The 24,504-nt window shown below is 41.3% G+C and overlaps 2 protein-coding genes across 2 annotated transcripts; one reads left to right on the top strand and one right to left on the bottom strand.

Annotated features, from left to right (window-relative positions):
* Positions 1–3,546: 3,546 nt before the first annotated feature.
* On the bottom strand, positions 3,547–9,601 carry LOC144513358 (chymotrypsin A-like). The gene is made up of 7 exons (XM_078244402.1): positions 9,550–9,601; positions 8,660–8,763; positions 7,967–8,046; positions 6,321–6,399; positions 6,058–6,238; positions 4,028–4,161; positions 3,547–3,708 (listed from the first exon to the last, which is right to left on the bottom strand). The coding sequence occupies exons 1-7, from the start codon at positions 9,599–9,601 to the stop codon at positions 3,547–3,549; spliced, it is 792 nt and encodes a 263-aa protein (XP_078100528.1).
* A 9,243-nt stretch (positions 9,602–18,844) lies between these two features.
* On the top strand, positions 18,845–23,277 carry LOC144513357 (chymotrypsin B-like). Its single transcript, XM_078244401.1, has 7 exons — positions 18,845–18,896; positions 19,337–19,440; positions 19,524–19,603; positions 20,488–20,569; positions 20,942–21,122; positions 22,043–22,176; positions 23,116–23,277. Exons 1-7 carry the CDS (start codon positions 18,845–18,847, stop codon positions 23,275–23,277), a joined length of 795 nt encoding a protein of 264 aa, XP_078100527.1.
* Positions 23,278–24,504: the final 1,227 nt, after the last annotated feature.

Below are 24,504 nucleotides of genomic sequence, written 5' to 3'. Positions count from 1 at the left end.
TTCTGTCTCTTCATGTCACGCTGTTCCCTCTTTGGAACACAGGCGATATTTTGTGCCCTTCTTAGACAGTTTCCTGGTTTTTCAGATGTTTTTGTTGCTTTATTTTTGTTGCCTTTTTCAAGGTTTTTGAGGAAGATTTTGGACTCTAAACCCTGCAGCCGGGGGTTTGAACCCTGCAGCCAGAGGACCCTAAACCGCCGCAGCCGGGGGTTTGATGCCATAAGCAGGAAGTGTAGTGGTTAGTAATGAGCTCTGATTGGAGAACATTCGTTATTATTATTATTATTGTTATGTTCAGCCGTTCCATCAATCAGCTGTTATTATTACCGTCCCTGTCCTCCGTCTCCAAACATGGCGCCTCGCTTCTCTGAACTGATGACATCACGGATGCACTCAGAGCCAATCAGCCGAGATTGATTGTGGTCCAGCAGCTGAAAGGCTTTTTAATAACACAGGTTTATAAGAGCTGTTACCGTGACAACAGGGTTAACCTCAGCGCTCTGATGTTACGTTAGTTTCATGTAAACACGACAACGCTTTGACTTTTCTGCCGCTGCTTTCAAGGTTTTTGCCGTTTTTCTTTTTTTATACTTCTTTTTAGGTCATTTTTGTTGCTTTTTCGGATGTTTTCTGAGCTTCTTTCGAGGTTTTCCATTTTGGGATGTTGGCACTTTTTTTTCGGAGGAATTCATGTTTTTGTTGCAACTCTGGAAACTTTTGGATTTTTAAATTTTTTTTTTAAGATTATTTGTTTTGGGTCTTTTTTCCCTATATTTCAGAGAGACAGTGGAGAGAGATGGGGGAGGACACGCAGCAAACGGCCGCAGGTCGGATTTGAACCTGGGCCGCTGCAAAGGACTCAGCCTACATGGGGCACATGCTCTACTGCAGTCATTCCCAAACTGTGGTCCGCGGACCACTAGTGGTCCGTGAGGGTACTGCAAGTGGTCCATGGAAAAGCAAAATAAAATATAAAATAATAGTATTTTAACCTTCATTTTACCAGGAAATTCCCATAAAAATTAAGAATATGTATATTGATATACAATTGAAATAGTAATTAAATTGTCAAGTTATATACTATATCCAAGTGTCCTCATTACTGTATATATTTAATACTCCATTGCTATGGAAATAAGCCTGTTGTTCAGATGAACCTGATTATGCCCTCAGGCGCTGGAGTAAATAAATGAAATATGTGGCAGCCGTTGTGTTCAGTAAACCTTCTTTTAACGAGCCTGTTGTACTGATGTGATGACCAGTTCTAGTTGTAGTGCTAGTAGATCTATTAAGAGGTGCAGATTAGTTCAGGTAGGACTGTGTGGAGACATATTTTATTATGTTATGTTTATTATGAGGATTACAAATAGTGGTGCACACACACATAGAACGTTTGAAAAGCCTGATCTACTGGAACAAACTGGAATATCTGGAACAAACTCCTGGAAAAATGCAGGTCGGCACCTACTCTCAGCTTTTAAATCAAGGCTGAAGACCTTTCTTTTTGACTTTGCCTTTTTTAAATTCTAAAAATCTTCTATCTGTTTTTAATTTTGTATAAATTGTATTTAATTCTGTTTTAATTATTTTTAATTTCTAACTGTGTTTTAATTGTTTTATGTAAAGTACTTTGAATTGCACCGCTGCTGAAATGAGGGGGCCGAGCCTTCTCTGTAGTAGCCCCCAAACTCTGGAATTCCCTCCCACCCCAAATCATACATCATCATACAATTGCTAGTTTTAAATCAACTTTGAAGACACATTTCAACTCTTTTGCTTTTAACTCCCTTTGATTCCTAATGTGTTAATCTCTGTTAAGATTCAGAGCTATGAACTAAACTCAACTTTTTCTTATCTTTTTGTATTTACAAATGTTCCATTGTTTTATTCTATGTTCCATTATTTAATTCTACCTTTGTCTAACTATACTCATGGTACCTCACACAATTGATTATGAGTCTTTATGGCATACTGTTTCTGCCTTCCCTGCTCTACCTGTAAAGCATTTGGGTCAGCTGTTGTTTGTTTAAATGTGCTATATAAATAAAATGACATAACTTGCCTTGCTGGGTGAGTTAGAGGGCGCCACATGGCTTTGATTATTATGGTCTGTTTATTAGTCCCTGGGGAGGAAATAAAGGAAACAGAACAGCAATGAACACACGTTCAGATATAATACGGAACATACAACGTATTTCATCTCAGGTTTTTACCGTTGTTTTGAGGATTTCTGTCTTTTTTGTTTTTTTAAAGAGATTGTCATTTTATTTATCTTGCACTATATTACTTACAATATATCATTTACATTGCACATATCAGTACATGTTGTTCATACATTGTTCATATTACGTAGCCATATTTATTTTGCTCTTATAAGGTAACTGCTAATACACTGCAAATATTTATATTTAATTTATATTACTCTAAACCACCATCTGTTAACCAACAGTATACTACTGTCTACACTGCTCTATATTTCTTGTCCTGTCTATACTTTGTACATCACGTTGCACTTTTCTGCTTTTTTGCACTTCTGGTTAGACGCAAACTGCATTTGGTTGTTACTCTGCACAATGACAATAAAGTTGAATCTAATCTAATTTTCCAAACTTTTAAGGTTTGTTTCCTCCACGGAGATTAGAGAGTTCTGGTTTCGGGCATTTTTAGGCCTTTATTGACAGGTCAGCTGAAGACATGAAAGGGGAGAGAGAGGGGAGGAATGACCTGCAGCAAAGGGAGAGGGGGGGGGGAAATGACCTGCATGAAAAGAAGAGGGGGGGGGGGATGACCTGCAGCAAAGGGCTGCAGGTCGGAGTCAAACCCGGGCCACTGTGTCGAGGAGTAAACCTCTACATATGGGCACACGCTCTACCAGGTGAGCTATTTTATGAGTTATAATATTAGTTTAATTTAAATGTTAAAAACAACAGACTTCCCTGCTGTTAGGGTACATATCATGTAAGAGATCATGAAACTTCAGCTGATTTCTTACATTAAGACAATTATTTTCTGTGAAATGTTGTGTTTAAATATGCAAATGAGGCTTCATGTGATGCTAACTTTTGGTGAATTTAGGAGAAATCTGTGAAGAAACATAAATGTTTTCTGTTGTTGTAAAAGACAAAAATGAATTAAAATGATGTTTTAGCCTGAGTTAACTTCAGAGGTGTTGGTTGGTGTATTTAGAGCTTTGAGCAAGGCTAGCTTTTTACCCCTGCTTCTAGTCGTTATGCTATGCTAGGCTAACATGCTAACTCACTGTTTCTCTGGCAGAGACAGAAAAAGCATCTGATTGGACAAAAGTATTTATTTCATCAGCGTTCAGTGTGAACAAATGAGTTTTAATTAATTTTGGGCTTGCTGTTTGCCTCTGTGTTATCTTTATGCTAAGCAAGGCTAACATGCTAACTCACTGTTTCTCTGGCAGAGATAAAAACAGTAAGTTAGCATGTTAGCATGTTAGCCGACCCCGATTCCTTCAGAGTGAACAAATGACACAGTTTCTAAGTTTCTCAGTTTTATTGATGATCAGGTTTAAAGAGATGCTCAGTTGGCGGCAATGGTCTGGTCCATCCATGTGCGGAGCTCGGTGACACGGGCGTACACGCCAGGAGTTGTGGGAGTGCAGGTACCGCTGCCCCAGGACACAATGCCGACCAGAGTCCAGGCGCCGGCCTTCTGGCAGACCAGAGGACCGCCGGAGTCGCCCTGAAACACACAACCCAACGTAAAGAACAAGAAGGAAACAACCCAACGTAAAGAACATAAGGAAACTACCCAACGTAAAGAACAAGAAGGAAACTACCCAACGTAAAGAACATAAGGAAACAACCCAACGTAAAGAACAAGAAGGAAACAACCCAATGTAAAAAAGAACAGGAAGGAAACAACCCAACGTATAGAACAAGAAGGAAACTACCCAAAGTAAAGAACAGGAAGGAAACAACCCAACAGCTATTTCAGCGTTTAGCTGTTTTAACCCCTGAGTGTAGACGGGCCACGGTTTGCCGGCGTTAGCGCCCCTCACCATGCAGGAAGAAGCTCCGGATGCTCCGGCGCAGATCATCAGATTGGTGATCTTGTTGCCCCAGTATTTGAAGCACTGCTCATTGGTCAGCAGGGGGAGGGCGGCCTGCTGCAGACGAGCAGGGGTGTTGGGGGCTGCAACATACACACACACACACACACACACACACACACACACACACACACACACACACACACACACACACTCACACACACACACACACACACACACACACACAGAAACATCACTGATCAACACACAATGAACAACCAGGGGTCATAGGTCAGAGGCCATCCACACAGAGACCCTACATGTTGGAAGCAAGCTCTCTTTTTTCACAGTTTTCAGCGGTGATCCAGAAAATCTGCTAAATTTAGTTATTAAAAACTTGAGTTTTTGTTGAACGATGCTGGTGTGGCATGGCGGACATTTTGGCTATGCAAGGTGTCCCACGGTTGCACAAATGCATGTCCCCCCCACCCCCCGTCCAGCTGGTATGGGTGGAGGTGCGAGTTAGAGTTTAGATTCTCTGCCTGAGCCCGAGTCCGAACTGGGCCCGGGCCGGGCTGGGCCCTTGATCAAGCATTTGTGTTTTTAATCCTGACTTGATTAGCCTAATTGGGTGGGGAGAAAGCTCTGCCTCTCCAGCTCCTCCCGTAGCTCTGGGTGGATGTCCTGACCTGACCTGAGTGGGAGGTAACCTGGGCTACATCGTGCATCAGCATGCAGACCGTGATGAAGGACGGTATTAATTAGGTGATGGAGACCGTGGTGAAGGACAGTATTAATCATGTGATGGAGACCATGATGAAGGACGGTATTAATGAGGTGATGAGACCGTGGTGAAGGACGGTATTAATGAGGTGATGAGACCGTGGTGAAGGACGGTATTAATGAGGTGATGGAGACCGTGATGAAGGACGGTATTAATGAGGTGATGGAGACCATGATGAAGGACAGTATTAATGAGGTGATGGAGACCGTGATGAAGGACAGTATTAATTAGGTGATGAGACTGTGATGAAGGACAGTATTTATGAGGTGATGAAGGACAGTATTAATCAGGTGATGAGACTGTGATGAAGGACAGTATTAATGAGGTGATGAGACTGTGATGAAGGACGGTATTAATTAGGTGATGGAGACCGTGGTGAAGGACAGTATTAATTAGGTGATGAGACCGTGATGAAGGACAGTATTAATGAGGTGATGCAGACCGTGATGAAGGACAGTATTAATGAGGTGATGGAGACCGTGATGAAGGACAGTATTAATGAGGTGATGAGACCGTGATGAAGGACAGTATTAATTAGGTGATGAAACCGTGATGAAGGACAGTATTAATGAGGTGATGGAGACTGTGATGAAGGACAGTATTAATGAGGTGATGGAGACCGTGATGAAGGACAGTATTAATCAGGTGATGGGGACCAGAAAGTCTCCTCTATGGTTCCAGGTCTTTGATTATGTTGCTGCCTTGATCTGGTCCCCTCACTATTCAGCTGAGGGAGCAGCTATAGGGTCGAGCTAGAGGTTAGAGGTTTTTTAATGTTTCTTCATTCAGATCATTTGTGATCCGTTCTGAATAAACTAACAGCTGTTTACATGCTTCGTCCTTGTTGCATTATTCATTAAGATCATTCTGACAGATTTCTGGAGTTCAAACAACTCTGAGTTGTAGTTGAGAACATCAGTTATAACGACCCACGTATTAAAAAAATGTCTGGTTCGGGTCATAATTACAGTTAATGTGTCGGGACGGGCCTGGCTCGGACGCAATGTGCACAGGCTCAGGTTGGGTCGGGCTTGATGTTTTGGGCCTTAGGGTTAGGATTACCCTAGGTAACCCTAACCCTAACCCTTTGTTCTAAGCTCTAGTGCGAGTGCCCGTACGTTTCTGCTTGCAGCTTTAATTCTTTTCAAACCTGCGAAAAATTGGGCATCTGCAGATTCTGTGCGCCTCGGCTAATAAGCAGCCCTGTTCCAGTGTATACAGGCCCCGCCCCTGCTCTCTTCTGATTGGCTCTCACCGTTGTAGCGGGTCAGGCCCCAGCCACTGGTCACGCACTTCATGCCTCCGGGGAAGTTGTCTCCGGTCTCGGCCACGCACACGGGGGACACACGCATGTTCATCTGGGCGGGGCTGGCCAGCTTCACCAGCAGGATGTCGTTGTTGATGGTGAAGCCGTTGTAGCGGGGGTGCTTGAACACCTGAGAGGAAATGACATCATTATGAGCGGCGAACACACACAAGGAAGACGGCGTGATGAGACCCGGAGCAGATGCCACTCACCTGGGCGACCTTCATGACCTGGATGTTCTCGGCGTTGGAGGAGCGGTCGTGCTCTCCGAGGACCACACGGTGGGACGTCCTGCACGAAGACAACAGAGGGGGTAGATTCAAAATTGAATCATTTTGAATCTACAGCAAAAACTGAGCTAAAACAAAACAGGTTGTAAAATAGCAAACAAATGTTTACAGTTACAGTTCTTTCCAACTGCTAACACTGTAAAATGACATGCATAGCACAATGATTTAAACTGACACACAGAGAGCAAACCTCCTCTCAAGTCTCCAAAAGTCTACACACATTTTCTACTTTACACACATTTTGCAATTCAAAATGGCCGTTTTAAAATGCACTGACCACGGTTCTCTGCATAAGACATCAAATCTGACATAAAGTCACACGTTCAAAATGACACTACATGAGCTGATTGGCCAACATATACACACCTGGTGAGCTGATTGGCCAACATATACACACCTGGTGAGCTGATTGGCCAACATATACACACCTGGTGAGCTGATTGGCCAACATATACACACCTGGTGAGCTGATTGGCCAACATATACACACCTGGCCAAACACCTCAATGGTTCATTGTTACCACTTCAATCAGGAAGTAAGCACTATGATGCCTCTTTTTTCTATATATGTTTCTGCAATTTTCTTTTTCAGTTTACTGTGTTTTGTGTGCATTGTTCATATATATATATATAAAAAAAATAAATGTTTCAACAACATGTGTGTGTAGGCCTATCTGCAAATATGTCTGTGCATGTGAACAATCTGACGAATTTTCTACAATTTGAACAATTTTAGTATTATGGCAAATCATACTACAGATGAGAGTGTTTTTCATTATGCCCAACAGTGTGTAGTTGGTTAGACAAAGATCTGGTAATATGAATGAAGTGTGTGCCATTTGATTTTGATAATGCTATATGTAGTTTTGGTTGCAGGATCTATAAGGTGTTTTGTGAATTGTGTTAAGTATTTTGATAAAACCAGCCTAGTTTGCAAAATTGTGTTTTAGCAATTGGAAAAAAACTGTAACTGCAACCTATGGCTACAAAACAAAAGTAACGCGGGAATCTATCCATAGTGCCTTGGTGTTTCCATATTACATCTGGCATATATATATATACTATATATAAAAATAAAAACAATCCATTTGGCAACCTGTTTGGTGTCTTACACTATTCCAGTAATCATAATTTTGGTCTTTGATATACACATATATAGATATAGCTATAAAAATCTGCTGTGACGGGGGGTGACGCACTGACAGGGCCGAGGATTTAAGATTATGCACTTTAACAATGCAGAGCTTTCCCTTGGCTTGTGGAAGACTGGGGTGCATGTATTTGGTGGGCAGGGGGGGTTTAAGGTATTCTCCCTCAAGAAAATGTGAAGTTTTTCACATCATTTTGAACCATTATTATCACCATGTCTAGATGAGGAGTACATAACTCTAAAAGCATAACAACAAAACGTGCTCATGATCATTAGATCTGAGAGAAGTCATTTAGTTTGATTCATTGGGATTGGGCGGAGTCAGTAAGACGTCTTTGTTGCTGCGCTGAAGTTTTAGAACGCTAGGGGAACTTAACAACGTACAAAACTCATGAAACCCGTGAAAGCGTGTACTGACTTGACGTTGCAGTGAGCAGCCGTCACCACCCACTTCTCGTTGACCAGAGAACCGCCGCAGAAGTGGAAGCCGGTGTAGTCCTGAAACAGAGAGTCAGAGCACGTTCACTAACACAACTCATGTTAACTGGTGTAGTCCTGAAACAGAGAGTCAGAGCACGTTCACTAACACAACTCATGTTAACTGGTGTAGTCCTGAAACAGAGAGTCAGAGCACGTTCACTAACACAACTCATGTTAACTGGTGTAGTCCTGAAACAGAGAGTCAGAGCACGTTCACTAACACAACTCATGTTAACTGGTGTAGTCCTTAAACAGAGAGTCAGAGCACGTTCACTAACACAACTCATGTTAACTGGTGTAGTCCTGAAACAGAGAGTCAGAGCACGTTCACTAACACAACTCATGTTAACTGGTGTAGTCCTGAAACAGACAGTCAGAGCACGTTCACTAACACAACTCATGTTAACTGGTGTAGTCCTTAAACAGAGAGTCAGAGCACGTTCACTAACACAACTCATGTTAACTGGTGTAGTCCTGAAACAGAGAGTCAGAGCACGTTCACTAACACAACTCATGTTAACTGTTAACATATCAAAGTTACTTCTGTTTAAAACCATTCGTGTGTGAGTGTGTGTATCTGTGTGTGTCTGTCTGAGTGTGTGTGTGTGTGTGTGTGTGTGTGTGTGTTTACCTGCAGGGACACCTGCCAGGGCCAAGAGTGGGGCACGGCCTCCTCACCATTGACGATACGAGAGTATCCGGTGATGACGGGAGGGATGGCGGGAGAGCCGCAACCTGGTGACATCATCGTGACATCATTTAGAAAAACAACGTAGATTTGGGTTCAGGACTTCCTTTATCAGAATGATCCATCTGACTTCCTCTGTCTACTTCTACATCCTTAAAGCTCCAGAAACCATCCAACAATCTGTAAGGACATTCCTAGCATGACTGGGCATACCTCTCATACCTAAAATAATAATAATAATAATAATTAAAATATAAATCCTTTGTTTACGTAAACACACTTTCAGCAAGAAACTCCTACCAAACCGTACATGTTCACATCTTTTGGCATTGCTCTACTTTTAAAGACAACGATTTAGTTTAGCTTTTCAAAAAAATATTTTTATTCTTTTTAACTCTTTCAAACTATTCCTACTACACGTTTATTATTTTTTCATTTTTCTTTAGGGCCAGACACATTGGACAGATTCTGGCCTCTAATCCAGTACCTGGCCTGTGGAGGACCGGGCCAGGTACCTGGCCTGTGGAGGACCGGGCCAGGTACCTGGCCTGTGGAGGACCGGGCCAGGTACCTGGCCTGTAGACGGGCCAGGTACCTGGCCTGTGGAGGACCGGGCCAGGTACATGGCCTGTGGGCCTGGATTACTCCGTGAGCAGGACACTGAGTTTGTGACATTTGGATGTGAAACACATGGATCAGTTATCAGCTGAATTTAAGAAGATATGAGATATTAGATCTCCCAATAAGTAAACAAGTCAGAGTTTCTGCTCAGACGTTACCCAGCATGCTTCACCGTCTCAGCTGGTACCCTAATGGGAAAGAGATTGTCTCACCGTAGGCGGTGCCAGCGAAGGCGAGACAAGAGAGGATCCAAAGGAAGGCCATGGCTCGATCATGTCGGCTCTGTCGGAGCCCGAAGCTTTTATACAGACAGGGAGACATGGGATTGGTCGGGACAGGGAGACGTGGGATTGGTCGGGACAGAGAGACGTGGGATTGGTCGGGACAGGACAGGGCAGGGAGATGTGGGATTGGTTGGGACAGGGAGACGTGGGATTGGTTGGGACAGGGAGACGTGGGATTGGTCGGGACAGGACAGGGCAGGGAGATGTGGGATTGGTTGGGACAGGGAGACGTGGGACTGGTCGGGACAGGGAGACGTGAGATTGGTCGGGACAGCACGGGACATCTTATCTGAGACGGTGGGAGTTTGGACAGCTGGAGATAACAGAGAGTTTTCCAGCATGTCAGATTTTAGAGTTTCCAGACTGTGACTGTTTTTAGTCAAATGATTGATTACAAAACTATTAAAATTGTGTTTTACAGCAAATAATCATCAACTGGCGAGTAATATCCAAGAGGAACAAACCTAAACCTAACCCAAACACGCTTCTCTGTGGTACAAAGAGAGTTAGTCTGTGGAATATCATTACTCTCATTGTCCAATATCATTACTCATTGAATACGATCACCACTACTGGGCAATATTCAAATAATGTGCAATAACCCACACTGCATATCAAACTGTATATAAAACCAAACTTATTTATATATATATATATATATATATATATATATATATATATATATATATATATATATATATGTATGTAGTGTCTCAACTATGCACCTTATCCCCCTTTTTTGCACTACTTATTTTATCTCATGTTATATTTGTTACGTATATGTTGGCACTGAAAGGAGTTGCTTTTAATCTCATTGTCCATGTTTATAGTGACAATAAAAGTTATTCTTCTTCTAGCACAAAGACAGTCAGTCTGTGGAATAACTAAGAGAAAGGAAACTCTGCAGAAACTAAATATAAATATTAAAGGGCTGGGGGTCTAAGAAGTGTCCAAAAACGATTCACTTTACTGAGATAATAGGAGAATTCTCGGCTAACTTCAACATGTCTTTTTATCCTAAACAAACTAAATATTCAGATTTTTCTGTGTTTTGGTTTGACCCCAGAAGGTTCCTCTCCTCTTCTGTCTCCTTAACTCTCCTGTTGGTCTAATTTGATCCATTTTCAAAATTTGTCAACAAATTGTCCAAAAAAAACCTTGTCAGACAAAAGTGACAAAAATGTCCAAAAAATGCTTTAAATATTTGGGAAAAAACCCACAAAAACTTAAAAAAGGCTAAAGGCTATCGACTAAAAAGACATCGATAAAGGTTTTTCATTTGAATTGTGACACACAAACACACACACAGACAGACACACACACACACACACACACACAGAGACACACACACACACACACACACACACACACACACACACACACACACACACACAGACAGACACACCAAAAAAAATAAAAGAAATACAAGTAAAATAGCAGGATGCTAGTGGTTGCAGAGTTGATTGGTTTTTAAATAATGTTTGAATTGAAATGTGAAGCTTCTTATTATATCATATTGTCTGGAATAGAATCCGTTGAGTGATGGCTTTAACGGTCCAAAGGTTGTATAAGAGAAGGGTGCAGAGCAGTCATGCACGGAGGCTGTTCTGGTCGAGCTTACAGAGCTAACAGAGCAGACATAGACCAAGTCATGTCAACAGGTGGGAGCCAAGCCACCTGTTAGCAACACTATACAGCTTTAAGCTTTAATATAATGTCAACAGGTGGGGGCCAAGCCATGGAGAACTGGGTACACTGTGCACAGATCTGAAAAAAACTCAAAAATTGTCAAAATGAAGGAAGCTGTGCTTCTCCAGAATCTTACAATGATGGTGTCTGAATGACTTTTTGTCAACGAGATTCATTGTCACCAATTAGTGTGGAGCATGAACCAATTAGACTACAGTATCTATGGATGTAATATTTCATTATCATTCTTTACTGTAATGTACTACTGTTTATCAGACACTGTTACTATGGTCCCACGTACCACATTTACTGTAATGTACTACTGTTTACCAGACACAGTTTCTATGGTCCCATGTACTACCTTTACTGTAATGTACTACTGTTTATCAGACACTGTTTCTATGGTCCCATGTACTACCTTTACTGTAATGTACTACTGTTTATCACACACTGTTTCTATGGTCCCATGTACTACCTTTACTGTAATGTACTACTGTTTATCAGACAATGTTTCTATGGTCCCATGTACCACCTTTGAGACTATTTACAGTATTGACAGTACTGCACTGTATGCATGCAGGCCCTTGGAATTGCTTGTCCAATTCTGCCAACACGTTACTGATGATATATATATATATATATATATGCACAAAGGTTTTTTCCAAGATGTTTGGTTAATTGCAATGAAGATGAGAACCTAATCACTTCTTTGTTTGGCTTTTTACAGTACAAGCAAGTTGAGGATCACTGCATTTGATGTTTTACAGTACTACTGTCTTTTCTATTTTGTAGCTAATTATTTTGCTTTGATTCAAATAAGCCTATGTTGTGATTGTACTGTATTGTTTTTCATCAATACATTTCAGGTTTGTCTGTAGTATTCACTCTAATACTGCAGTACTTTTACAGGGAAGTCTTTACATCTAGTACCATAATGAAACATGTATCACCTATGTAATGTGGTATGTAAGGTGGTGGTTGTGTTTATGTTGTTAAAAAATAAAATAAATAAAAATGGTTACTCACAAAAAACAACAATGCGACTTCAATTTTGAAGTTGAAACATGCAACAACTAAAGCTAAATAGTTTGTGTATGTTTGATCATGTTTATGACTAATGATTATTTTCTCTATGCTCTCTATTAAAATGATTAATAACGTCACATCTTTGTGTTAACAGAAAAGAAGAAAGTGTGTCTGTGTCTGTGTGTGTGTGTGTGTGTGTGTGTGCGTGTGTGTGTGTGTGTGTGTGTGTGTGTGTGTGTGTGTGTGTGTGTGTGTGTGTGTGTGTGTGTGTGTGTGTGTGTGTGTGTGTCTGTGTGTGTCTGTGTGTCTGTGTGTGTGTGTGTGTGTGTGTCTCTCTGTGTCTGTGTGTGTGTGTGTGTGTGTGTGTGTGTGTAAAACATGTGTGCGTTTCCCAGCAGCAGTGTTTATCATCAGCAGCGGTTAACACACGTGGCATTATGACCTCGACCTGCAGAAACGTGAAAATTCCCCCTTACACGGATTCCCTGATCACAGCACGTTTCTGCCAGTTGGGCTGCGGCAGAGAAGCTGTATAGCTTTGCTATTATTGGTATTTTTATCAATTTTGATCAATTAATGTCTACCATACTCTAAAAGACTCTGATCAACTAATGTCTACCGTACTCTAGAAGACTCTTCAACTAATGTATACCGTACTATAGAAGACTGATCATCTGATCAAATAATGTCTACTGTACTCTAGAAGACTGATCATCTGATCAACTAATGTCTACCATACTCTAGAAGACTCTGATCAACTAATGTCTACGGTACTCTAGAAGACTCTGATAAACTAATGTCTACCGTACTCTAAAGGACTGATCATCTGAACAACTAATGTTTTCCGTACTCTAGAAGACTGATCATCTGATCAACTAATGTCTACCGTACTCTAGAAGACTCTGATCGACTGATCAACTAATGTCAACCGTACTCTAGAAGACTGATCAACTGATCAACTAATGTCTACCATACTCTAGAAGACTCTGATCGACTGATCAACTAATGTCAACCGTACTCTAGAAGACTGATCAACTGATCAACTAATGTCTACCATACTCTAGAAGACTGGTCATCTGATCAACTAATGTCTACTGTACTCTAGAAGACTGATTAACTGAACGACTAATGTCTACCGTACTGTAGAAAACTCTGATCAACTAATGTCTACTGTACTCTAGAATACTGATTAACTGATCAACTAATGTCTATCGTACTCTAGAAGACTCTGATCAACTAATTTCTACCGTACTCTAGAAGACTGATCATCTGATCAACTAATGTCTTCCGTACTCTAGAAGACTGATCAACTAATGTATACCGTACTCTAGAAGACTGATCATCTGATCAACTAATGTCTACCATACTTTAGAAGACTGAACAACTAATGTCTACCGTACTCTAGAAGACTGATCAACTAATGTCAACCGTACTCTAGAAGACTGATCAACTGATCAACTAATGTCTACCATACTCTAGAAGACTGGTCATCTGATCAACTAATGTCTACTGTACTCTAGAAGACTGATTAACTGAACGACTAATGTCTACCGTACTGTAGAAAACTCTGATCAACTAATGTCTACTGTACTCTAGAAGACTGATTAACTGATCAACTAATGTCTATCGTACTCTAGAAGACTCTGATCAACTAATTTCTACCGTACTCTAGAAGACTGATCATCTGATCAACTAATGTCTTCCGTACTCTAGAAGACTGATCAACTAATGTATACCGTACTCTAGAAGACTGATCATCTGATCAACTAATGTCTACCATACTTTAGAAGACTGAACAACTAATGTCTACCGTACTCTAGAAGACTGATCAACTAATGTCTACCGTACTCTACAAGACTCTGATCAACTAATGTCTACCGTACTCTAGAAGACTCTGAACAACTAATGTCTACCATACTCTAAAAGACTGATCATCTGATCAACTATTGTCTACCGTATTCTAGAAGACTGATCAACTGATCAACTAATGTCTACCGTACTCTAGAAGACTCTGATCACCTGATCAACTAATGTCTACCGTACTCTAGAAGACTCTGATCAACTGATCAACTAATGTCTACCGTACTCTAGAAGACTGATCAACTGATCAACTAATGTCTACTGTACTCTAGAAGACTGATCAACTGATCAACTAATGTCTACCATACTCTAGAAGACTGATCAACTGATCAACTAATGTCTACCGTACTCTAGAAGACTGATCAGTTAATGTCTACCGTACTCTAGAAGACTCTGAACAACTAATGTCTACCGTACGCTAGAAGACTGATCAACTGATCAACTAATGTCTACGGCAGTGGTTCCCAACCTGGGGTCCGCGGACCCCTCCGGGGAACGGCAAAGATCACAGCAGGTGCGCAAGTCTCTATCTGGTTTGAAGTTGAGGTAAAAAAAAAATGTGTATGTTAAACAAATTAGGATAATACACTAGAATATATAATGTATACAAAAGTCTGTATAAAAACTATGTATTTTTGTTCTCAATTAAAATTGTAGGCAGGGTACTTAGTTGGCCAAACCTCCGGGACCTCTTAACCTGGGACCCTTGCTGTCATCAGGTCAGCTGCTAGCTGCTATCATCTTCGATTTTCCTGCCGCCACGGCATCACTTTTTTATGAATGAAACATGGTGGAGAAACGTAAAAGTGCTGATAACTCCTCTGTATCAAAAAAGAAAGTAAGGCTCTATCTCGAGAGTTACCTCAACTTCGGTGTCGGAGGGGGGGCTCAGCTTTTCTTAGACATAAGTAGGGGGGGCGCCAAGGAAAAAAGGTTGGGAACCACTGGTCTATAGTACTCTAGAAGACTGATCAACTGATCAACTAATGTCTACTGTACTCTAGAAGACTGATCAACTAATGCCTACCGTACTCTAGAAGACTGATCAACTGATCAACTAATGTCTACCATTCTCTAGAAGACTGATCAATTAATGTCTACCGTACTCTAGAAGACTCTGAACAACTAATGTCTACCGTACTCTAGAAGACTGATCAACTGATCAACTAATGTCTACGGCAGTGGTTCCCAACTTGGGGTCCGCGGACCCCTCAGGGGAACGGCAAAGATCACAATGGGTGCGCAAGTCTTTATCTGGTTTGAAGTTGAGGTAAAAAAAATATGTGCACGTTAAACAAATTATGAAAATACACTACAATATATAATGTATACAAAAGTCTGTATAAAAACTATGTATTTTTGTTCTCACTTAAAATTGTAGGCAGGGTACTTAGTTGGCCAAACCTCCGGGACCTCTTAACCTTGGACCCTTGCTGTCATCAGGTCAGCTGCTAGCTGCTATCATCTTTGTTTTTCCTGCCGCCACGGCATCACTATTTTATGAATGAAACATGGTGGCCAAACGTAAAAGTGCTGATAACTCTTCTGTATCAAAAAAGAAAGTAAGGCTCTATCTCGAGAGTTACCTCATCTTAGGTGTCGGAGGGGGTCTCAGCTTTACTTAGACATAAGTAGGGGGGGCGCCAAGGAAAAAAGGTTGGGAACCACTGGTCTACAGTACTCTAGAAGACTGATCAACTGATCAACTAATGTCTACCGTACTCTAGAAAACTGATCAACTGATCAACTAATGTCTACTGTACTCTAGAAGACTCTGAACAGCCTAAAGTTTGACACCATCTCACTAATGTTAAAGTCATATTATGTAAAGATCTGTCAGGTCACAGGTTGCACGGCTATAGGTTCATTTTAGTGTAAGCTGCTAACTTTAAGGGAAAGTCAGCAGATGTTCTGTTCAGGCGTACATGCAGATGAATGTCTCCAGGGACCGGAGGTCTGGGTTTATCTGATGGTAAATCTCCCGTTGGATGACTCTGAACATCGGCAACTTTGTCTCTTAACCCTTGTGTAGTCTTCCCCGTCTACCATGCAACTCTTTGTTTTTGTGTCAAAATGTAAAGTGTTTCGACACTTTTGTCACTTTTTTCGAAGTTTCTGTCAATATTTTTCTGCGCTTTTTTGACAAACACACACACACACACACACACACACACACACACGCAGACAGACACAATAAAGGCAGTTCTGAAGGCGAAAGGGGGTCAAACACGGTATTAGTATGGTGTTCCTAATAATTCTTTAGGTGAGCGTAGGTGTAGTTCTAATACAATAACTAAAGATGTAAGTGCAAAGAATTTGCATACCCTGGGAGCTAAGCCCCCCCTGTCTTTCTCTCCTAGTGACGTCCCTGCTTTGTACTCTGTAAACAGTAACCTGTTCTTCTTTGTACTTTGTTTTGTTGCTAATCCTTTTGCTTCTGTGCTGTCTTGTTTTGTGCTTGTGTTGTCTTTGTTTCTTGTTGTAAAAAGCATTTTTAAAGGGTTACTTTGATTTTTTCCAACCTGGACTCTATGTCTCCATGTTTGTGTGTCTGAGTGTCTGAAGTGAACAACAATCTCTGAAACTGGTCCAGTATTAAACCAGAACCAAGCTGTAATGTTACCCTACAGGACTAATGTTCAGCAGCAGTTAGAGTCACTAAAAGTTCTGTTGTTGCTGCTGACAGACTCAGATTGTTAGGGCCCGATTGGCGACAGCGGCGAAAGCGCTATTGAAACTGAAGGAATTATTATTATTATGGCAAATTAATTGCCTTTTTGAGGGGCTTAACATACTCAAAAACTCACCAAAATTGGCGGTCGCATCAAGCCTGGTGAAAATTCACGTATTTTAAGGGTTTTTGGAATAGGCGCACAAAAATGGCTCACTAGGGCCCCCCTACAAAGTTAAATAAATTGAGCCCCTGCAGTACATTTAACATACACTCACAAAACTTGGTACACATATGTATCATGTCAAGACGTACAAAGAAGCTCATTGGAGCCATACCCTAAACCCAACAGGAAGTCCACCATTTTTAATTGAAAGTTCAAAATTAGTGCGATTTTGGCCATTTCCACATGTCGTATTTTAACCAACTCCTCCTAGAGATTTCATCCAATCAACTTCTAATTTGGTCTGTGCCATCTTAAGATGTTAAAGATGAAAATTTCTTAAAAGAAAAACTTTTTGTTATAGGGCGTGGCCGTGGCGGGGCGGACATTTTGTGCGTTTCGCCATCATAACAGGAAGTGGGTGTAACTTGAGTGTACATTGTCCAATTGGCTCGAAACATTTCATGATTCATAACACTCTAACTCTGAGGACATTTACTGCACAAACTTGACTCAAAGTCATAGCGCCCCCTAGTGGCAACAGGAAGTAGGCCCAAAACTATACGTGCTATACTTTAACAAACTCCTCCTAGAGATTTCATCTGATGGACTTCAAATTTAGTCTGTACCATTTCAACACTTAAAGATGAAAAGTTATTAAAAGAAAAACTTTTCGTCAAACGGTGTGGGTGTGGCGTGGCGGCCATTTTGAATGTTAAGCGATAAACAAAGAACTTGTAACTTGAGTGTATGTTGTCGTATCTGCTGTCGTATCTGCTCTCTGTTGTCGGTCGCAAGGAGCGGCGTCTGCCAGTAACCCCGACGCGCGCAGAGGCGCGAGGGCCCGTCCATCGCCTCTTGCAGCTTTAATTATTCTAAGTGTTTGACAACATTATGGGATGGACCCCTACAGAGATAGACCTTTTAGTTAAAGAGTAAGATCATTTTAGTTTAACATGAAACAGCCCCAAAATCACCATCACCAAACCCACCAGACTCAATGTAAATAATCAGGACTTTTAGCGTGTATAGAGCCAGCATATTTCCACCAGACTCCATGTAAATAATCAGTACTTTTAGCGTGTATAGAGCCAGCATATATCCACCAGACTCCATGTAAATAATCAGGACTTTTAGCGTGTATAGAGCCAGCATATTTCCACATATAAATGGGTGAATTAAGGGTTTATTTCAACCAAACCAGAGTGGTGATTGTTGGAACAGTGGATAGATGAACCAACGGCTTTTGATACGTTTTGAAACCTGTAAGGGCTTCTATAAAAAACAAAGGGAAAATGTAAACATACAAAACCACCAGTACATTTTAGGTAGTGTTCAAAAGTTTCATATGAAATAAGTGTAAAACAAAATATAACATGCAAATAAACCTAAGTAATCATCATCTGTACAGACCAACAGTTTAAAGAATGATCTTTTTGTTTCCAAGTCAAATGTTTTAGACAGCAGAGCATTTCTGTTTTTATAATAAACAGAGAAAACAACACAGAGGAGTCCATTAAATGTACATTTTCATTTCAGAAAATAACCATTGATGGAAAACTGACACAGGCTTCTGGGATCTGAAGTGAAATAAAGTTTACTTTGGCTGGAAACAAAATGTGCTGACGGTCTGAGTTGTCAGCAGCCAATCAGAGAGCAGCAGTTCGGGGCACTTGAGCCGTGTGAATGCCGCCAGCTGAGTGCTGAGCCAGACGGACCAGCGAGCACTCTGATTGGCTGAAGGCCAGCAGGGTTCAGGGATAAAAGAGCAGCTCTGTCTTCAACACTTCATCACCCTCTTCATCATCATCACCATGGCCTTTCTCTGGATCATCTCCTGCCTCGCCTTCGTCAGCGCCGCCTACAGTGAGACAAACTCTTGAATCTTTTAGAAATGAAATCTGAGAACTGAATTCATTCATTTATATTTTAGTCCAGGGCTAAGCAACCTGCGTCTCTGCAGCGGCTCCTTTGACAAAAAGTTATATGGAAATAAATAACGGTTTAACATTTTTAGGCTACATCTCCATTGCTATGTTTTGGTTTAAAAAGTAATATCTTCTGCTACGTTTCCCCCTCTCATTCCCCCTGCTCTGGTGTTTCCCCCTCTCATTCCCCCTTAAAAACCAAAACGTAGCACTGAAGATGTAGCCTTAGCTTCCATTTGTCATTGTTTAATCCCTAAAGTGAATCTCACATTCTCCATTTAGGCTATGTAATATTTCTGTTTCACCTAACCCTAAATTTAACTGTAGAGATGCTAAACTTAACTGTCATTAGACCGTCTGTCTCCTGTTGCCTCTCAGGTTGCGGCGTGCCGGCTATCACCCCCGAGGTGTCCGGCTACGCCCGCATCGTTAACGGCGAGGAGGCGGTGCCTCACTCCTGGCCCTGGCAAGTGTCTCTGCAGGTGAGTTTCTTCTTTCGTCTCACTGTTTTCATCTTGTCTTCATGTTGCTCGGCATCTGAGTTCAGTCTGTTTTTTCCTCGCAGCAATCCAACGGCTTCCACTTCTGCGGAGGCTCTCTGATCAATGAGAACTGGGTGGTGACGGCTGCTCACTGCAACGTTATGTCAGTTCAACACAACACCACTCTATCTCTAAATCTTTAACTGTTAGGGTTTCAGATAATAACACACTTTAATCAAGCTCTTTTTTAAATGTTTAAGGTTTAGACCATATTATTCTGTAAGATTAGACTCAAACCAATCTCTTAACACTGTCTGATTTCCTGTCTGAGTCTCTCAGCTCCAAGCCCATTGGTTCCCACTGAAGACACAGATAATATAAGCCTCGTTCTGACCAAGTTACAGGAACGAAGTTATAGGAACAGTCCACTTCTAAACAATTCTACTAAGTACTCTCCCCCAAAACCAATCCAAGTGGTCATAGTAACTGACCCTTTGTTATTATAACACAGCCATCTAACCACCACTATGTGGAAAAGGGAAAAGGGAAGAGACCCCGCCCTGAAGTAGGAGCTGAAAGAGTTACACGAACTGTGGCCAGAGGAATTTAATAATCCCCAAAATCCCTCCGGTTGGAAAGAGGCTATTGTTACATCATTGATTTACTAAAACACCTGCTCTCTGTAGGTTTTAATCAAACAAACAGGAGGAAATAGTCAAAGCAAACTTGAATATTCCGAAGGGGGACATTCATGTGTCAGTATGGACAAAACAATATACAACCCATTCATAAGAGAAGGTTCTGACAAGCAACAAGCAATTCATAACCTGAAGAAACCAACAAAAACCTTTTTTCTCGCTGCTGTCTCTAATGCTTGCTCTTGGGGGGATTTGTTGTGTCTCTGTAAATGATAGAGACAGTTTGAATTTTTAATTGTGCAGTTTAATTGCAGTAGGAACAAGCGATTTGCTGAAGGTCGTAGTTCTAATTTTCTGCTGTAGAAATCTACTATTCGACTGTTTACTTAACTGGCTGTTCCTGTTTCAGGACGTACCACCGTGTGATCGCTGGGGAACACAACAAGGGCTCCGGGTCCAACGAGGATGTCCAGATCCTGAAGCCCGCCAAGGTGAGAACTCCCCGGCAGCCAGTCAGCTTTCAGAATCGTTATCGTGCTTTATGGAATCAATTCATCTTTCTCTTTGGTGTCATGGTTTGGAAGTCGCTCTGTAAAGAACAATCAATCAAATCAAAATCTATCAAATCTATCTGTGGTACAGATATATAGATGGATGGATGGATGGATAGATAGATAGATAGATAGAGAGATAGATAGAGAGATAGATAGAGAGATAGATAGAGAGATAGAGAGATAGATAGATGGATGGATGCATGGATAGGCAGATACTGTTGTCTGAAACTGTGTGTTATGAATGCATTGCACTATTTAACTGTGCAACACATTTACCTATGGGTACCACCCCCCTCCCCTCCCCCCCAGGTGTTCACCCACCCCCAGTGGAACCCCCGCACCATCAACAACGACATCACCCTCATCAAGCTGGCGACCCCCGCCCGCCTCGGCACCAACGTTTCCCCCGTCTGCATTGCTGCGTCTGGTGATAACTTCCCCGCCGGCATGACCTGCGTCACCACTGGCTGGGGTCTGACCCGCTACAACGGTGAGACCCCCAAAACACCCTAAAACCCAAACAGTAACTGCATCTTATTCACTCATTATTTATTGTTAACTGTTGGTGTTTTTACCGGTTGTAGAAGTTCAGAATCCATTCAGATTTGCAGTTGTTGGTCAGCAAAAAAATAAATGTATAAACTAAGGTAATTGTATGTGGAGTTTATAACGGTATAAGAAGCTGGGAGGTTAATAGTTATAGGTTTAGATATCTTTAGATCTTTAGAGGCGATGTAGAAAGTTGTTAACTCAAACTGAAACCCAAACATTCACTGCATCTTACTGACTCATTATTTATAGCAAACTGTTGGTGTTTTGATTAGTTTCAGAAGTTGACAAAAAACTCAGATTTGCAGTTGAGTTAAAGCTAGATTAGCAATGTTGGTCTCCAAATACAATACCTAAACTAACGTTAGTGGAAAGTGGATTATAAACAGTATAAGAAGCTATCTTCAGCTATCAGATATCTTTAGGTCGGCGATTAGGAGGCGATGTAGAAAGACACCTGCCTTGGTCGCCATCTTGTGCAGACTCCCCATTGGTAACGTGATGCTGTTTGATTTCAATTTGTAAAGTTTAAAGTCTGACCTTTGTTAAAGACATATTTATGAGAATGAGTCAAACTTTCATTAAAATGTGTTTTTATACAAATCTAAGCGTACCCTGATGACACTAATATATTTCCCAGAAAAATACTAAATATCCCAATCATCTCAGATTTTTTCACTAAGGAGATTTTTTGGGTCTAAAGTGATTAACTGCTTTTAGAAAGAGTGCTTTTACTGTGAAAGGGGAGCAGCAAGTGACATTACAGTCCACATAAATGACAAACACAAGACATACATACAGTACAAATGTGAGAATGAGTAAAAATGACAATTAGTTGTGTTGTGTGTTGTCTCTCCACAGCTCCCAGTACTCCCAACCTGCTGCAGCAGGCTGCCCTACCGCTGCTGTCCAATGCGCAGTGCAAGAGCCACTGGGGCAGCCAAATCTCCAACGTGATGATCTGCGCCGGAGGAGCCGGAGCCACTTCCTGCATGGTGAGGCCCCACCCACACACCTACCTGGCTCACCTGTCATTGCATTTACATGCAGGTTAAAAACACAATTATACCCGGCAATACCCCGGTTTCTCAGCTACCGTGTAAACACCTTAAACTGGCTGAACTCAGAGTTCTCCTCCCGGTTAACAGAGCTAGATATCTCCTTTAGTAACACATCTCTGCCCGAGCAGAAAAACTGTTGGCTAAATTCTGCACATTTTTATTCTGGATCATGGCTGAAAACTGCTGGACTTCCTGTCTGTCATTGCAACTGAAGACTGATTGTAACAGAGTTTAGCGGCACTTTCAACCAATATAAATCACCAATACATAGAAGAGAGTAGTTGGAAGCAACGGTGGCAAACCCAACAGCAGCTTTAAACCTTTAAACTTGCTGAGGACTTCTCCATGAGGCATAATGTTACTACAGCTACTAGTTGTAGTCACTGTTCCATTATCTTCATTGTGACTATTATTGCCACTGTTTATCACCCCCCCAACCGGGACCGTAAGACACCTCCTACCAAGAGCCTGGGTCTGTCCCAGGTTTCTTCCTAAAAGGGAATTTTTCCTCACCACTGTCACACTAAATGCTTGCTCTTGGGGGAATTACTAGAATTGTTGGGTCTTTGTAAATTATAGAGTGTGGTCTAGACCTACTCTATCTGTAAAGTGTCTTGAGATAACTCTTGCTATGAATTGATATTATAAATAAAATAAAATTGAATTGAATAATGTATGCTGAAAACTCCATGTTCTCCCTGCGTTTCAAGTTGTTGTTTTGACAAAGGTCAATGGGAAGAAAAAGCCTTATTCTGACCAGTTGTACATTGGCAGACGGATGTATTCTAGAAGAACTGACAAAACCTTTCTGCTGTGACAGTGTGGTTTATGGTTCTGCGTTCTGTATTAACTGATGTGTTGTTTCTTCCACAGGGCGACTCTGGCGGCCCTCTGGTCTGTCAGAAGGACAATGCCTGGACTTTGGTCGGTATCGTGTCCTGGGGAAGCAGCAGGTGCTCCACCTCCACCCCAGCCGTCTATGCCCGTGTCACCGAGCTCAGCAGCTGGGTCGACCAGATCCTTGCCGCCAACTAAACGCTCCAAGGAAACGAACCGTCCAACTCAACGAGTGATAATAAAAACTTGGAAAGTCACTGACTGTGTTTTTGTTCTTATTTTAAATATGAAACATAATTACAGATTAGATTATTTAAGAAGGCTACAGTGCGAATTAATAAAATGCATGATTTTATCATGGTAAAAAAACACTTAATTCAAAGTGGACAGAAACTAAATCAAACTATCAAAAGCCGTCTTGGTTCATCTTTCCACTGTTCCAACAATCACCACTCTGGTTTGGTTGAAACAAACCCTTAATTCACCCATTTACATGTGGAGATATGCTGGCTCTATACACGCTAAAAGTCCTGATTATTTACATGGAGTCTGGTGGAAATATGCTGGCTCTATACACGCTAAAAGTCCTGATTATTTACATGGAGTCTGGTGGAAATATGCTGGCTCTATACACGCTAAAAGTCCTGATTATTTACATGGAGTCTGGTGGAAATATGCTGGCTCTATACACGCTAAAAGTCCTGATTATTTACATGGAGTCTGGTGGAAATATGCTGGCTCTATACACGCTAAAAGTCCTGATTATTTACATGGAGTCTGGCTCTATACACGCTAAAAGTCCTAATTATTTGCATGGAGTCTGGCTCTATACACGCTAAAAGTCCTGATTATTTACATGGAGTCTGGTGGGTTTGGTGATGGTGATTTCCGGGCTGTTTCATGTTAAACTAAAAGGATCTTACTCTTTAACTAAAAGTTCTATCTCTGTAGGGATCCATCCCATAATGTTGTCAGACTCTTAATTATGGGTTTCATACACTTTCTGTAATAAAACATCTGAAAGTCCAAAACTCCTGCAGGACCCTGCGACAAAATGTTATAATATATAATGAGGGTCTGTCGTCTACTTTTGTCCATTTAGGGGTCTTCATGTGAAAAAGGTTAGGGAAGCACTGAGCTGGAAGAGAAATAAATCCACCCTCCTATTAATTTCACTTAAAATGTACATTATGTATATCTTCATAGTTTCTCATTCTCCTGTGTTTTTTATGAAATATTAAACCAGGTGCCATGATGTCTTTCTTTCTGCAGGTGTGAGATCTAAACTCTTCCCTCTCTCTCTACACATCTCTGTACATCATGGGGCTTTTGCTTCACGCTATAATTCAGTTTAAAAGTTGTGAGGAAAATGGCGGTCAGCAGCTGAGTCTGTGTGTGACACGTTGACACGCTGATAACACACTG

This window comes from Sander vitreus, unplaced genomic scaffold (assembly GCF_031162955.1).
Source record: "Sander vitreus isolate 19-12246 unplaced genomic scaffold, sanVit1 ctg232_1, whole genome shotgun sequence".
In the NCBI taxonomy this organism is placed as follows: Eukaryota; Metazoa; Chordata; class Actinopteri; order Perciformes; family Percidae; genus Sander; species Sander vitreus.
Note: the sequence above shows the minus strand (reverse complement) of the source record. Positions and strands in the feature narration are given on the sequence as shown.

Coding starts and splice junctions, on each gene's coding strand:
- LOC144513358 (XM_078244402.1), bottom strand. CDS start 9,601: ATGGCCTTCCTTTGGATCCTCTCTTGTCTCGCCTTCGCTGGCACCGCC. Junction 8,764..9,549: donor CTTCGCTGGCACCGCCTACG/GTGAGACAATCT, acceptor TGATGTCACCAG/GTTGCGGCTCTCCCGCCATC. Junction 3,709..4,027: donor CCGGAGCTTCTTCCTGCATG/GTGAGGGGCGCT, acceptor TGTGTGTTTCAG/GGCGACTCCGGCGGTCCTCT.
- LOC144513357 (XM_078244401.1), top strand. CDS start 18,845: ATGGCCTTTCTCTGGATCATCTCCTGCCTCGCCTTCGTCAGCGCCGCC. Junction 18,897..19,336: donor CTTCGTCAGCGCCGCCTACA/GTGAGACAAACT, acceptor GTTGCCTCTCAG/GTTGCGGCGTGCCGGCTATC. Junction 22,177..23,115: donor CCGGAGCCACTTCCTGCATG/GTGAGGCCCCAC, acceptor TTTCTTCCACAG/GGCGACTCTGGCGGCCCTCT.